The following is a 17203-nucleotide window of genomic DNA, read 5'->3' on the forward strand; positions in this document are numbered from 1 at the left end:
GTTTGCTTACTCATGATTAGACTCAGGTTAAATATTTTTAGCAGAAAGAATACCTAGATGGGGCAATGTCTTCAGTACGTGACATTGGAAAGTACATGTCAGTTTCTCTCATTATTGATGATGTCTGATCACTTGATTAAGGGTAGTGTTTATTGTACTTCTTTATTTTAAAGATTTTTTCTCTGTAATTAGTAGCCTGTGGGGGTGATACTGAATATCTCATTCCTCTTAAATTGTTCATCCATTGAATTTAGCATCCATTGATGATTCTTACCCCGGTTACAACTTTCGTGGCTGCAAAAAGGTGATTTTCTAATTCTTTTATTTCTTCTACATTTATTAGTTGGCATTCTTCTGTAAAGAAGAGTATTTTCTCCCTGCTTTATTTCTCTTTTTATTTTATTCTTGGCTATGATTATTATTACTGTGGATTCAGGGATTCTTTTTTTCTTCAGTCGGTTATATTCCATTCTGGTCTTTGTTCGTTTTGATGCTAAAGTTCCTAAGTCTGGTGAGAGCCCTTCGTTCCCGTGCCCTTTTGATCTGTCTCCATCTGTTTTGGAGCGTTTTCTTGCTGTTAGAACAAGATGTTTTAGGCTCACTTTGTACTTTCCCTGCTGCCTTGGAATTAGCTATTTCTGCGAGAAGCCCTGGTCATTTTTGTGGGGAATGATATTGGAAATCAAAATTTGGGTGCTGAGGGTGCTTCTTTCTGGTGGGGTGTCACTGCTCCTGGACCTCTCAGTGGATAGAGCTGGAGACAATATATATGTAAGTTCATAGCACTGCTTTTAATTCCTGATCCCCAAAGGCTCTTTTTCTCCTTATTCCGTTCTATATTTGTATCTCTCTTGTTCTATGTGTGTGTGAGAGCGTGGTAAGATCCCTGGTTCCCCAAAAGTCTCAATATATTTACTCATTTGCTTAGTCTTATAGCAGTGAAACTGCTGCCTCATTATCACTACCAGTAACAAACCTAAGTAATGTTGAAGATTTCTTTCATTTCTTTTTTTTTTAAGATTTTATTTTTTTCCTTTTTCTCCCCAAAGCCCCCACGTACATAGCTGTATATTCTTAGTTGTGGGTCCTTCTAGTGGTGGCACATGGGACGCCGCCTCAGCACAGCTCAATGAGCAGTGCCATGTCTGTGCCCAGGATTCGAACCGACAAAGCACTGGGCCCCCTGCAGCGGAGCATTGTGAACTAAACCACTTGGCCATGGGGCCGGTCCCACTTTCATTTCTTTCTGTCCATAGAATGTTGCTTATAATAACTTACCTTAAGTAATTAAAAATTTAATTGGAAACCGTCCTTTCTACTTGCTAATTTTCTTTTAAAAATTATTATATCTAGTTGTCCCACAGATTTTGTTCTGATGTAGCAATTTGCTAATTTTAACTGAATCCTATTTCAGTACAGTAGTTGCAAATGTCCTGAGGGATATGCTATAAAATAGTTTTGCCTGTCCAGCAAAGATGTACTTCAAATTGACTCATACTTAAATTTCATGTTAATTTTAAGAAAGCTCAGATTACTGGAATTACTGCTTTTGGGGAAACTTTATCTTAGGCAGAAATGTTGATGTTCAGAATCACGGGAGAAGAAAATGGAACTGAAATTAAATGTGAAAATAAGTCAGATCGGAAAAAAGAGAATAAGAGCTACAGCTGGGATATTAGTTCTTATAAGCAATCAGTTAATTTAGTTCTGAGCTTCTTGGCAGCCTTGTTAAAAGAGGAAATGTTCAGTTGGATGATTTTCGTTGTTTAAGAAAAGAAAGTTTTTTGTTATTGGATTATAGAAGTAATTTTATTGTTTATTCTGCAGTAAATGTGCAGGTGCTTCTTACATGATTATCTTAGTACTGTTGAATACATAAAATTAAATCAGTTTAAAGAAGGCATTTCTGTTTTCTGATCTGTCAGGAGTTGAATTTAGGAAGTGTTAAGGAAATTGGTAGTTAATGTGCCCCTTAGACTCTATGGGATACAAATAACTTTGTTGCAACAAGATAGCTCAAGAGGTCTTTTTGAAACTTGATGGTTAGTGATATACAATTATCAGTTAGTTTGAGTGAACTGGTGGGTAGCATGTATTCTTTGGTTTTATTCTTTTTTTTTTTAAGATTTTATTTTTCTTTTTCCTTTTTCTCCCCAAAGCCCCCCGGTACATAGTTGTATATTCTTTGTTGTGGGTCCTTCTAGCTGTGGCATGTGGGACGCTGCCTCAGCGTGGTTTGATGAGCGGTGCCATGTGCGCGCCCAGGATTGGAACCAATGAAACACTGGGCCTCCTGCAGCGGAGCGCACAAACTTAACCACTCGGCCACAGGGCCAGCCCCGGTTTTATTCTAACTACCAAAGTGTAGATGTTTTATGGTCTTTATTAAAGAAAGATTTGTGTGATTCTATATGGTCCTAAGTATAGGGAGACCGAAGAAAGCACACATTATTTCTATACCTCAACATAGCTTATAGTCTTGTCTAAGTTTATTAGAAAATTGTACAAAAAAGAAAAAACTTGAATATACATTTGGAACACTTAGAACATGTTTTAAAATATTAAATCAGTTTATTTGCATGACAGCTAAATTGTGCAAATCAGGAAGTTTTCTCTTTGAAAGTTTCCTTGCACTGTTCTAACCACCTATGAAAGTTCTGCTGTGCGTTCTGATTTTACAGTTACAGTTTCCCCCAGTCTTGATTGACTTTAATTTTCTGATTAGATTTGATTTATGAATCCTAAGGCTAGAAGTACTTCACAAGTATAACCTGATTTGTCCCTTTGGCCTCCAACAGGACTTTTTTTTCTAAAAACAAAACAAGATCAGGACAGATGGTTAATCTATCTCTAGGAAGGAGTATTGCAGAATCCCTGGTAATCCCTTGTCCCAGGGTTTGACAACTGTTTTCATTTTTATCTATTTAACCAAAATCCCTGCTTCTATAAAGAAACTATTTGCCTTGGTTTGTTCTTAGTGAAAATACAACATAGTCTCTGTCATGATTATGGAAATGACCCCCTCATTTTTCTCTCCAGCCCAAAAGACTTTTTCTTTTTCAACACAATTTTGACTACTGTTACTAACCCAAGTTAATCTTAGATTCTGTTGCTGAAAGCCTCAGTTTTGCCGTTTATTGAGGTGTTAATTGAAATGTTAATATATTTAGAGCAGAAATGTCGTTTTTTAGGGAATCTAGAGCAACAGCAAAGCTGAGGTCAAACTGCCGTAAGGATGGACACCAAGGAAGCTGTGTTTGGGACAGAAAGAAATCAAGATAAGGTAGATGCAAAGTAGAGAAAAGCACTGGACCCTGGGGGGAGGGGTGGCAGGTGGGAGTGGGCTGTATGCCTCTAATGGCAGAATAGTTAGATTTCTGAAAAGGAAGCCACGAAAGGCGTGTAGGAAATATTAAGGATTTGGGTTTAAGTACTGCCTTTCCTCTGAATGTATGAGTTTTAGCTGACTTTTAACCAACAGAATACTTTAAAGATTGATAGGGTTAAGGGGTGGATTCTAATATTCTGGGCTAGTATTTCCTGTCTGGATAGTTGAGGAAGACACTATTGGTATTAGTTGATAAAACCATTGCCAAAACCCAACTTCATCACTAATGCCTGTTATTACTTGGAAGTTGAAAGGGAATTTCCGATTGAAGCATTAAACTGACAAAATCAGTATAGAACGTTTCATTTTTCCTTTTCTTTTTTGTGATGTAAAGATTGTATTTTTCTTCATAGCAACATGAACCGTGAAGACCGGAATGTGCTGCGTATGAAAGAACGGGAAAGGCGGAATCAGGAAATTCAGCAGGGCGAAGACGCCTTCCCACCTAGCTCGCCGCTCTTTGCCGAGCCGTACAAAGTTGTAAGTTAGCCTTTTTTGAGTGTCTTTTCCCAATAACATGACATTTGTGCTTTTAAAATGTTTAAACTTAGAGTTATTATTATGTATACCATTTAACATTTTCTCCTTTCCTCTAGATAGAATGTACTTTTTTGGGGTAAACTTTTCATTGGAGTATAACATGCATACAGAAAAGTGCATTAAGTGTTATAGCTTGAAAGAATTTTCACAACATGAACAGCCTCATATAATCAGTACCTAGATCGAGAAGTGAAGCTGCCTGCTGCTTCCTAGCTTCTTTGGGTGTAATATTAATCAAAGATGAATATTTCATAGATTCTTTTGTTTCTCTGTATTTTTTGCTATTTGCTTACTTAGTTTACTAAATTTCAGTGACTATTAGTATGTTTGAATAAATGTATCTTCAGTATCAATGTGATTCTTTTTCTGTTATATTAAACTCTCTGATTTTCTGATGTATTTAAGACTTCTCAGTATCAGCTTTAGATTAAAGCATGTTGTCAGAGGTGTTCAATTAATTGAACCAATTGCTATTTTTACAACTACCATTGTGCTTGATTGAGGATTACATAAAACACCGAATGGTACCACTTCTGATGACCCTAATGTAGCTGTAGTGGCCACAAATGTCTCTGTAATGTTTGATTTGGCTTTGGGTTTCATTTGAACCGTTCCTCTGATTTAAAGGCTTATACTGTGTATAATAGCTATCATACTATGTGTTGCAGCAGTAATGACCATCGTTGGCTTGTAGTATGAGACTGAGAGTGTGTTAGACTTTTTTCTGATGAAATAAATATAAATGTAACAACATATTCTCAGTTTATCCTTATAACATTTGGTGTTTGTAGAAACCATTTATTAGATCTATAAAAGCCATTTATTCAGAGCTTTTAAGGATTTTCCAGTTAAAGGCAGTTATACTGGCATCATTAATATGTGTATAACACAAAACCTGGGATTTGGGATTAGGGACTACAGGCATATTGAAAAAAAAACCCAGGAGTTTGGTCCAGAAGCTTGGACTCATACTACCATTTATTTTGTAATTATATTATCGTGAATTCGATTTGATCTCTGATCTTAATATTGTCTATAAATTGCTATATATTTACCTGTCTTATTTAATAGGGATCAGACTAGTTGTCAAATAATGTAGTCATTATTGATTTCTGCCAACCTCAAAATAGATTGTAATGGTTCAGTCTTGGTTTTCCTTTTAATGTAATGAGTAAACCTTTCTTTTGTGTATGTAAATATGGAAGAATCCTAAACCTTGTAGACATCTGGGACCTGCTTATTATCCAATAATAATTCTTGAAACTTAAGTATGTACTGTTGACTTTAAAAGTTGGAGCATTTATTGGTCAGAATTAATAGCCAAGATTTAAAACTTTATCAGTGGATTTTCCCTGCTTAATTTGTTGTTGGGACTTTAATTAACTTGATGTCAAAGTAACAGAAGGAATTAAAATAAAAAAACAGTCAGTTGGGTATACTTTGTTTCACTAAATTTTTGTTTGTGCTTCCAACCATAATATGGAATTATAAGGAATATCATGCCTTCCTAGGCTGCCAAAATGTGAGTGTTGGCTAATCTGCTGACCTGGAACTTAATTGCATAAAGGCAGATTACTTTTCCTACTCTTTAAAAGATTTTTGCTACTGTTCCAGTATATTTATTGGTGAAATTTGGATTTTTCCCTTCTAGAATCTATTGTATGTATGTCTCAGTGTCCTATAGAATATTTGTGTTAGCATGAATGTTTTTCACTTTCAGTGTACTTTTTTTCACTTTAATAACTATATATTTGGAGTTTGAGATGTTAACCTTATGATATGAGATGAGGCCTCTCTTTGGAAAGCCTCTTTCCATTTGAAGTTTGGAAAGTTAATTTAGAAGCAGCTTTTATTTCCAGTTATGCTAATTGTATGATTTTATTTTTTATATATATTTTGTAGACTAGCAAAGAAGATAAGCTATCAAGTCGCATTCAGAGTATGCTTGGAAACTACGATGAAATGAAGGATTTCATAGGAGACAGATCTATACCAAAGCTTGTTGCAATTCCCAAGCCTACAGTACCACCGACAGCAGATGAAAAATCTAACCCAAATTTCTTTGAACAGAGACGTGGGAGCTCTCATCAGAGTAGCAAATGGACTCCAGTAGGACCTGCACCCAGTACTTCTCAGTCTCAGAAACGGTCCTCAGGCTTACAGAGTGGACACAGTAGCCAGCGGACCAGTGCAGGTGGCAGTAGTGGCACTAATAGTAGTGGCCAGAGGCATGACCGTGACTCATATAGTAGTAGTGGGAGCAGTAGCCGGAAAAAAGGCCAGCATGGATCAGAACACTCCAAATCACGCTCTTCCAGCCCTGGAAAACCCCAGGCTGTTTCTTCATTAAGCTCCAGTCATTCCAGGTCTCATGGGAATGATCACCACAGCAAGGATCATCAGCGTTCCAAATCACCTCGGGACCCTGATGCAAACTGGGATTCTCCTTCCCGTGTACCTTTTTCAAGTGGGCAGCACTCAAATCAGTCTTTCCCACCTTCATTGATGTCAAAGTCCAGTTCAATGTTACAGAAACCCACTGCCTATGTGCGGCCCATGGACGGACAGGAGTCCATGGAACCAAAACTGTCCTCTGAGCACTACAGCAGCCAGCCCCATGGTAACAGCATGACTGAACTGAAGCCCAGCAGCAAAGCACATCTCACCAAGCTGAAAATACCGTCCCAACCATTGGATGTAAGTCCAATTTAGAGCTTTTAATGTCGTGACTATGTAAGCAATTTACCATGAAATTATGATTTAACTTGAACTCTTTCTTTGTCTTAATAGTAAGGAATCTAAAAGTTTAGAGAAACACTTGTAATTGACTTCCACATGGATCCATAGATCTGCTAGCTTCCCCTCTTGGGTGGGGAAGCTGTTTTCAAATATTAGAATAAGTCAGTTTAGAATAAAAGCATGATCTGTCAGTACCTTAGATTTCCTCTTTTTGATTTTATAGAATAATACATCTTGTGTTCTTTTGTTAAAAAAAGTTAACTTTTGTTCTCATAGTGATACGCATGAATAAGATGTTGGCCATGGTTCATTGTGGTAAATACTGGGACATTTTCGGGTCCATGGAGATGATAATGTGTGGTTTGGATGCCTTGATCCTTTTCTCTGGTTGTACTTAAAGGTTTGAGGCAGCTGCTCCGGATTCATAGTGATGGTTTGAAATTTACAGTATTTATAACTTCATGCCAAAGCATGATATTCAGAATAAACAAATAAGTGAGCATTCATTGTGAAATAGCTGAAATTTCATCTTTGAATGTAGTTTTTGCAATGAAAAAAAAATTAAAAGTAATATCAGTAGCCAAAACTCAGGGTCAAAAATAACTCATAGCTTAAAATGGTGGGGGAGGGGTGAGGAATAGGTAAAATGCTATTTAAAAATCTTTCCTGTGGCCTTTGGAAACTCATTGTTCATGGCGTTTGTCATCTAATTACTCCTCTCAAGAGAACAGTAAAGTGGTAATTTGTTCTTTCTTCAAGCAATATGATCCTTAGAATTAGACTTCAGTTCAAACTCCAGCTCTCTAGCTCCTGTTTGTGCCTTAGACAAAACAACATCACTTCCGTGATTTAAGAAAGGCTATATGAAATGTACATCGTGTTCCAGACATGTATCTTTCAATAAGAATGGTTGTATTCTGTTAGTTTATGTAAAATGATGTATCTCAATATCATGGTGTATTTTGTATATGAATAAACTTTTAGATTTTTGACAAGTTGCTCACCTGAAAATTACATTTAAAAAATTATTTCTAATCTAAGTATAAGAAAGATAGGATTTTAAATAACTTTTGAAAAATATGAAGTTCTTCAATTCATGTACAGTTTGGTGATTAAAACTTTTTAGTGCTTGAAAAATTTTTATTTAAGGAAATTAAGTCGAAAGATTCTAATTAGTATTCTGATTTAGAGTTGCGGGATCATAAACACTTCTTTAATTTTAATTTCATTCCTAATGATGTTGTTAGATCTGTGCAACAAATGATAAAATATCTAATAATAAATGACTCCAAATCTAATATGTGTTTCTTTTCCCTTTCTTAAGGCATCTGCTTCTGGTGATGTGAGCTGTGTGGATGAAATTCTTAAAGTAAGTTTTTAAAAATCATTTCAGTCTCTCTTATTTAATTATGATGCTCTGCTACCCCCTGACTCCCTTTCCCCCTGTATTTCACAGAGGATCTAATGCAGCAGATTGCTTACATGTGTAACTTGATTATATCCATCAAAAATAATTGACTCTATTCTGTTTATATTCATACTTGGGTTCTGAATCACTTGGTTTCTTTACTGTTTTCCCTCAGAGAGCTGGTTTTTTGTTATTAAGTGAAACAAATTCCAATCTTGATAGTTTGCCTTGATAAGAGGAAGAAACCAAATATAACTGTACTTTCTCAGGTTTATCAGTTAATAATTTGAAGTGCTAAAAAACTCAGTAGTTATCAGTCAAACCATTACATTAAAAATAGCTTGGCTTTGTATTCATCTGTTGGTACTGGTCAAATCCTCCAGTGAAAGACCTCCTCTGAATATGCATGTTTTGAGTGTTTAATGGAATATGTTTAAAATCAACACATGACAAAAAAAATACATTCCTCCCTTGGGAAAAGAAAAAGTTATCTGTTGGAAAAACAGAAAAAGTCCAATGAATTAATGAGTGACAATGACTGCTTTTGACTCAATAGAGAAAAACTGTCAGTCACGTATTGCTTGTACTTTCCGCAAAAGCTCATGAATTTTTGTGTTTATACTTGCATTTCACTATGGATACTTTTGGAAGACTACTTGGATTGGCTGCTTCCAGTTTATTCTCTCCTTCCTAAATCAACTATAATGTCTCTTTTACTTCTGCTGTTCTGCTGAACCTGTTATTTTTCCATTCATTGGAGGCTTCATTTGAGTTCTCTAGTCTTTCTGCTGTTTTAAAGAAATTTTATTTTTCCCTTCTGAAAACATTATTTTCCTTCTTTGACCGTTGTTATACTTCATTGTTTTTATTTCCTATCACCTTTCTCGCCTCTCATTCTCTGCCTTTTGGGAACCCATGGATCTTCTCTCTGAAATATGGGTGCATTTTCTAGCCCCTCCTCTTTTCTTTCTGCTCTTTGACTTCCCTTTTCCTCCATTCTTACAACTTTATCTATTAGACAGCTATTGAGTCTTTCTCTTCTGCCTTGGCCTTTTTGGGTTGGTTTATGTCTCTTAATTTCTTCTTAGCTAGGTCTCCATTTGAATTTCTCCTTGCTTCTTCAGACTCAACATGTGTAAAGCCATATTTTATCAGACGTCCGTCTATTAGTTGTATCATCATTCTCCTGTGCTTATAAATGTAGTCCTAATTATCTCCCACTTCTTTCTCTCATATTCTATTTAATCACAAAATTACATGTAGACTTTGAAAATTCCTTGATAATATGCATTCCTTTATTTCCATTTCTGCTGCGTTGAGCTTCAGTAATTGCAGTGTAGAGTTCTCACTCTGCCTGTCTGCCTCCAGAGTCTCCCTGCTTGTCTGTCTTCTGGATTGCTGCCAGATTCTTTGCTCCAATCCCTTGTCTTCATAAATTAATATCCTTTTAGAAATTTTCAGTGGCTCTCTGAGGCCCAGAGAAAAAATAGTGTCCAAATTTAACATTCCAGATCTTCCACAGGCCTAACCTCTCCCCCTACTGATTGACCACTTTTGCCAAACTGGTTTCCCTAAGTCATACACTTTCTTGCTCTTTTACCTTTCTGAAGTAAACTTTCATGGAATGTGTTTCTCCTTCCTCTTCAGTTATACAGTCATGCATCACTTAACGACAGAGATATGTTCTGAGAAATGCGTCATTAGGTGATTTTGTCAACATGCGAACATCTAGAGTGTAAACAAATCTAGATGATATAGCCTACTGTACATGCAGGCTGTATGGTACTAATCTTATGGGACCACTGTCATATATGTGGTCTGACGTTGACCGACATGTTATTTGGTGCACGACTTTATGTAGATTGTTTTTGTCTTAGAATCCTAGTGAAATCCTTCTTCCTCTTATATCAGACCATCAGACCACAGTGATGACTTTTCCTTTGAATCTCATAAAGCATTCATTTTCAGTTGCCAAGTATATAAAAAGCCTAAGGGAGCATATGTCTTTTCCCTTGAATCCTCAAAAATGCATGGTATTTTAATATGGAATAAATCTTAGATTTTCTTGTATTTAAATTATCTCTTTGATGTTACTGACCGTTTATTCTACATTTTAAATATACAGGGCTTGGCACATGGCTTTGGGTGTAATAGGTGCTCAGTCATTTGATGATGGAGAGTTAACTAGATTTTCTGTTGAGAGTATTTTGGTATTTGAGGTGTAAAATGCCAACTCTGAAACCCTGGGGTATGAGTTTCTGTATCCCTTCCCTATGTGCAGTGTGAAGGTGCTTCAAGTCATGCATTTCCTTCATGTTTTCTTGATATTTGTAGTCATGCTATTTCTAGGATCCTCATCATGAACTTAAAGAAAAAAATTTTAATCTAAAACTAATATATGTTTATTGTAAAAAAATGATTTATTAATGTAAGCCTTACTAATTGAGCACCTACTATGTGTCAAGCACTGGAGGTACAGTGGTGATAGTAATGATAATGTTGCACCCTTTGAGATGACATTCTAGAGAAAGATGTAGGAAATAATCAACTATATAATATTATTTCAGGAAGTGAAATGCTGTTAAAAAATAAAGCATTGCAAAAGGATAAAGAGTAGTTACAGTGCAGGTGGCTGTTTTAAGAGGTTCAAGACTGTGTCAAGGGCTCTTGTCTCTTCCGGCTTCTGTCATTCTGTTGCCCGAAGGTAGCCACTGTTAACTATCTGTCAGAAATTTTTCATATATAAACATTTACTAGGACATAGACTATGATTTATGTTTGTCACTTAACGGTACACTGTGGACATCATTTCATATCAGTAGTTAAATTTCTCATTTTACTGTCTGCTTGGTGTTCCATTGTATGGATGTCTGGTAATTTAATTATTCCTGTGTTGTTGGACATTTAGGCTGTTTCCATTTTTTAAGTCTGAGCCCCTTAACATGCATCTTTACATAACTATGTGGGTATAGCTATAGGGTAAATGCCTAAATGTTATACCATGTTTAATTTATTGTATTTTCTCAGTCTGCCTGATGGCTGACTTTGAACTAAATGCCAGAAATGAAAACACTCCCTCCTTGTTCTAAATCTGATACCTCTCTTTCCTCTGCTCCTCTAACATATACATTGTGGTCTTATCCAAACCTCCACTTAGAAATACTTGGCATATGACTAGACAGAAGCCATTGAATGAAATCAGACGTATGGCCTTGCTTGTCTGTCTTCCTCCTCATGTGCTTTTGATATTTCTCTTCTGATTTCCTCCACGTGACCAACGTTTCTTACCACTTGTGTGGGCTCTGTAGCCAGACCTCCTAGGATGAAATTCTGTGTCCATTACTTACTAAGGGTATGACTTTGCATAAATAACCTCTGTGCTTCAGTTTATCTTACATAGAGTTAGGATAATAATGGTGTTTACCTCATAATGTCATTGTGAGTACTAAGTGAGTAACAAACATGTAAAAAACTTAGCACAGTGTCTGGCCCATTAAGGTACACAGTAAATGTTAGCTGCTTTTTTTATTATCCCCTTCCCCCCACTCCCACAGCAAGCTCTTCCTCAGTAGCATTTTACTATATGCCTTACATTTCATTGCAGGCTGATTTCTGTAACTGTTCACAGGTCTCATCATCTTAACTCTAAGCTCCTTGAAGCCAGGGAGTGTATATTATTTATCTTCTTATTACCTACCCTCTAGTGGCTTGCACACTTAATTAATATTTATTGATTAAATATGTATACTTTTCGAGGAGCAATCATGAAACCAGCATTTATAATACAAATCTGGTTTTTAGCTGTGTAATTTTTATCCTTGACTTGGTTGAAAACAAACTGTAATAATTACATTTCAGGAGATGACGCATTCATGGCCTCCCCCTCTAACGGCTATTCATACACCATGCAAAACAGAACCTTCCAAATTTCCTTTTCCAACTAAGGTAAGTAAATAAAATGTGTCTTTGATACTGTGAGAAAACTCTAAATGGCTTGACTAAAATTATATGAATTCAAAATTGTCTTGCCATTCCCATTCTAGTGGGAGATAGACAATAAGTAAGTGGATAAATAGATAAGTTCAAATAGTGATGATTGCTATGAAGAAAATAAAACAAGATAATGGAATTGAGAGCAACTTGGCTTGAGAGGTACTTGAAAAAGCTTTGTAGGCAATATGGGGAGGAGACTTTGAAGTTTGTTGCAAACTATTATGTTATTCTAGGCCACAGGTGGTAAGGGCTTCTCAAACTGTTGTCTGAGGAACTCCTTTCCATAGGACATAGCAACCATACTTAAGTCTTATGGAAAGAGCTTCCTCAGACAACAGTTCCAAGCTCCTCTAAAATCAGCAGATTTGGGTTTTTTTACATTAATTTATACTTACACAAATAATACAAGAACACATTCTTCTTGTGAAGGTTTGACCAGGACCCCTATGTAGCCTCCCTCAGTTCTGCCTCCTCCATCTTAGCAGAGCTACTTTTGTACATACCTTTGCGAGTCTTTTCATATGCGTTTACATGCATATATATGTAATCATTACATACAAGCATTTTTTCATTTATTTTATTTCTGCACAGATATGTTCTGTATTTTTAATCACTCAGCAATAGATCTTAGAGACCTTTCCATATTATTATATATAGAGATTATATATAGATAATATATTACATATAGAGGTATTTCATTTCTTTTAATTCCATCTATAGCATAAATGTATCTTAGTTTATTTAGCTGTTTCCGTTTGGTATTTAAGTTGTTGCCAAGTTTTCATTTCTATAAATATTACTTTAGTGGATATCTTTGTTCAGGCCTTCTTGTGTGCATACGAGTTTCTTTTGGGTAAAATCAAGAAGTAGAATTGCTGAGTACGGAGAGTATATTCTTAATTTATACCCTCAAATTCCCACCATAGTGCTGGTACTAGTCAATACTTCACTTGTATTCCGTTATTCCTCATGTGCACACCATCATGCCACCATTTGTTATTTTAAGCAGCAGTCTTTTGAGTGAAAAATGGTATTCCATTTCCTGTATTGCCAGTGAAGTTCATCATCTTTACACATTTGTCATTCGTTTGATTTCTATGTGGATGAATTTGCCTGCTTCCTCTGCCCTTTGGGTTGCATCTTTCACCTAATGAGTTTTAGGAGGATTTCTTTCTTTTGTTTTGTGGTGTTGTGTTTGAATTCTGGATTCTAGTAATTTATTCTACATACCACAAATATATCTCCCAGTTAGAGTATAGAGAGACAACTTTATGCCTGTATGTGTGCTTTACCACTCTTTTACTTTTTAAATCAACTTTACACGTAAAAAAATGCACATATATTTAATGTACAGTTTGAGTTTTGATAGATGTCTACACCTGTGTAACCATCACCGTATTCAAGAATTAGAACATTTCCATCACCCCCAAAAGTTCCCTCATGATCCTTTGCAGTTCACCTCACCCGTACCACTGGCCCCACACAATTACCTGATCTGTTTTATGTCATTATAGATGGTTTTTTTTTTTCTAGAATATCATGTAAATGGAATGCATACAATGTATGCTTCTTTTGTGTATGTATCTACCTTGTTTTGCTCAGCATACGCTTTTGGAATTCTTCCTAGTTCTTGAATGTGTTGGTAATTGTTCCTTTTTGTTCCTGAGTTCTTTTTTATTTCAGTTGTATGAAAATGCCAAAATCTGTTTATCTGTTCACCTGTTGATAAATGTTTGGGTTGTTTCCAGATTTGGGCTATTAAGAATAAAGCCACTTACAAGTCTTTGTGTAAACTTAATGTTTTCTTTTCTGGTGGGTAAATGCTGGGTCATATGGTAAAAAGTACAATTGCTGGGTCATATGTTGAACGCATGTTAAATTGATACTAAACTGAAAACTATTTTCCAAAGTGGTTGTATCACACCCCTACCTCAGCCCATTCCCATCCACCAGCAACGTATGATAGTTTCGTTTGTTCTTCATTGTTGCCTACATTTGGTATTGTCAGTCTATTTAGTTTTAGGCATTTTACTGGGCATGTAGAGGTGTCTCATTTTAGTTTTAATTTGTGTTTCCCTGATGGCTAATGATGTTGAGCCTCTTTTCATGAGCTTATTGGCCATTCTTCTTTTTTGAAGTGTCAGTTCAAATCCTTTGCCGTGTGTGTGTGTGTGTGTGTGTGTGTGTGTGTGTGTGTGTGTGTGGTGGTGGTGGTGGCAGGGTTAGAGGTTGTTGATAGTTTTCTTATAATGTGTTTGGTTTTGGTATCAGGGTAGCGCTGGCGTCTTAAAAGGAGCAAGGAAGTGTCCCCTTCATCGCTATTTTCTGAAATAGTTTGTGGATGATTTGTATTAGTTCTTCCTTGAATGTTTACTATAATCTAACAGTGAAGCCATCTGGGCCCATTCTTTATTGAAAAGTTTTCAATTACAAATTCAATTTCTTTATTAGTTATGGAGCTACTTAGATTTTCTCTTCCTTCCTGTGTCAGACTTGGTAGTTTGTTCATGTCATCTGAGTAGTCAAGTTTTTTGGCCTAGAGTTATTTATAATACATAGTTCTTCTTTTAATGTCTGTAGGATCTATAGTGACGCCTTTTCCCCTGATGTTGGTGATTTTGTATTTTCTCTCTTTCTTTGTTTTCCTTGATCATTCTAGCTAAAAGTTTATTGTTTTATTGCTCATTTCCAAGAACCATGTTTTAGTTCTTTTCTCTTTTCTATTTCTTTGATTTTTGCTTTATTATGATTATTCCTTTCTTTCTACTTATTGTGAATTTTGTTTGCTTTTCTTCTAACTTCTTAAGGTAGAAGCTTAGATCATAAATTGTAAACATTTCTTGTTTTAAGTATTTAAAACTACCAATTTCCTTCTGAGCCCTGCTTAAGGTGTATCTCACAAGTTGTGATATATTGTGTTTTATTATCATGCAGTGCAAAATATTTCCTAATTTCCTATGTGACTTCTCCTTTGACCTATGGGTGATTTAGAAGTATGCAGTTTTATTTTCAAATATTTGAGGATTTTCCCAATATTATTTTGTTATTCATTTCTAATTTATGTTCTTGTCAGAGAATATATGCTGTATAATTTCAGTCCTTTTAAATTTATTCAAATATTTTGTGGCCTAGTATCTGATCTCTTGGGGACTGTTTCATGTCCACTAGACACTGTGTGTTCCATATATATCATTAGTTCGAGTTGGTTGAGAGCAGTTAAGTCATCTATATTTTTAGTGACATTCTGTCTACTTGTTCACTTACTGAGAGTGTTGACACCTACATCTGGATTTGTGGATTTGTTTGTATCTTTTTTCAGTTTTGTCTGCTTTTGGTTCGTGTAGTTTGGAGCTTTGTTGTTAGGTACACACACGTTTAGGATTGTTATGTTTCTGATGAATTGATCTCATTTTTTCATTATGAGATCTCCCTCTTTACATCTGGTATTAATGCTTGTTCTGAAGTCCACTCGTCTCATATTCAAGTCTACTTTATCTGATATTCATGTAGGCACTCCAGCTCTCTCTTAATTTATTCTTAGCATGGTTTAACATTTTCTATTTTTTTATTGTTAATCTATCTATGCCTTTGTATTTAAAGTGGATTTCTTACAGGCAGTGTATAAGTGGGTCTTGCTTTTTTACTTAGTCTGCCAATCTCTAATTGAGATTGGCACTCTTGGAGTGTTTAAGCCATTTCCTTTCAATGTAATCATTGATATTGTAGGGTTTAAATGTGCGGATTTGCTGTTTGTTTTCTGTTTGTCCCATTGATTCTTTCTTTCTTTGTCTCCTTTCTTGAGATTCTTTTAGATTAAATAATTATTTTTTAATATTTTATCTCTTGTATTATGTAATAGCTATACCTCCTTTTTTAATTGTAAAATTAAGGCTTGAGTTTATCAGAAGATTTTGGACATAAATTTGTAATTTTGGCAAATCCCTACTTTTTGGGGGTAAAGGTTTTATTGAGATATAATATACATACCATACAGTTCATCCATTTAAAATGTACAATTCTCTGGTTTTTAGTATGTTCAGAGCTGTGCAACTATCACCACAATATTTTATTTATTTATTTATTTTTTTTTTTTTTTAAGATTTTATTTTTTTCCTTTTTCTCCCCAAAGCCCCCCGGTACATAGTTGTATATTCTTCATTGTGGGTCCTTCTAGTTGTGGCATGTGGGACGCTGCCTCAGCGTGGTCTGATGAGCAGTGCCATGTCCGCGTCCAGGATTCGAACCAACGAAACACTGGGCCGCCTGCAGCGGAGCGCACGAACTTAACCAGTCGGCCACGGGGCCAGCCCCTATCACCGCAATATTTTAGAACATTTTCATCACCCCATAAAGAAACCCTGTACCCTTTAGCAGTCACCATTCTATATCCTCCAACCTCTTCCCCTGCTCCTTTCCCGTAGCCCCTAGGCAACCACAATCTACATTGTATCTCTATAGATTTGCCTATTCTGGACATTTCATATAAATAGAATCATACAATATGTGGTCTTTTGTGACTGGATCTTTCACTTGGCATGCTGTTTTCAAGGCTCATCTATGTTGTAGCATGTATCAGTACTTCATCCCTTTTTATGGCCGAATATATTCTATTGTATGGATATATCACATTTTGTCTATCTGTTCTTTAGTTGATTTGGCATTTGGATTGTTTTCAGTTTTGGGCTATTGTAAGAAATGTTGCTGAAAAGATTAGCATAGAAGTGTTTGTGTAGACATGTTTTCAATTCTCTTGGTTATATCCTAGTAGTGGGATTGCTGAGTCACATGGTAAGTCCTTGTTTAATCTTTTGAGGAACTACCTGATGATTTTTCCAAGTGGCCGTTCCTTTTACATTTCTACCAGCAGTGTATTGCAGTTCCAATTTCTCCACATCTTGGCCAATTTGTTGTTATCTTTCTTTTTGATTATAGTTATTTTAATGGGTGTGAAATGGTACGTCATTGTGGTTTTGATATCCATTTCTCTTATGGCTAATGTGCTGAGAATCTTTTCATGGACTTGTTGGCTTTTGTATATCTTATTTGGAGAAATATCCATTCAGATAGTTTGCTGATTTTTAAATTGGATTATTTGTGTTCTTATCATTAAGATATAGGAGTTCTTTATATGTTGT

The 17203-nt window shown here is 35.7% G+C and overlaps 1 protein-coding gene across 8 annotated transcripts in view; it reads left to right on the plus strand.

The window, feature by feature from the left end:
- AFF4 (ALF transcription elongation factor 4) overlaps positions 1 to 17203 on the plus strand; it is a 93213-nt gene that overhangs the window by 27040 nt on the left and 48970 nt on the right. For 3 of the 8 annotated variants that reach the window (XM_044780444.2, XM_044780446.2, XM_044780449.2), the window contains exons 2-5: positions 3742 to 3868; positions 5831 to 6625; positions 7992 to 8036; positions 11934 to 12020. In XM_044780444.2, coding sequence (XP_044636379.1) covers positions 3746 to 3868; positions 5831 to 6625; positions 7992 to 8036; positions 11934 to 12020 — 1050 coding nt within the window. In that variant the 5' untranslated portion in view covers positions 3742 to 3745. Of the gene's footprint in view, positions 1 to 3191; positions 3284 to 3741; positions 3869 to 5830; positions 6626 to 7991; positions 8037 to 11933; positions 12021 to 17203 lie in introns of all 8 variants that reach the window. The other 5 variants (XM_044780445.2, XM_070517386.1, XM_044780447.2 and 2 more) reach the window with 3 other exon arrangements.

Source organism: Equus asinus, chromosome 9, assembly GCF_041296235.1.
Source record: "Equus asinus isolate D_3611 breed Donkey chromosome 9, EquAss-T2T_v2, whole genome shotgun sequence".
NCBI lineage: Eukaryota > Metazoa > Chordata > Mammalia > Perissodactyla > Equidae > Equus > Equus asinus.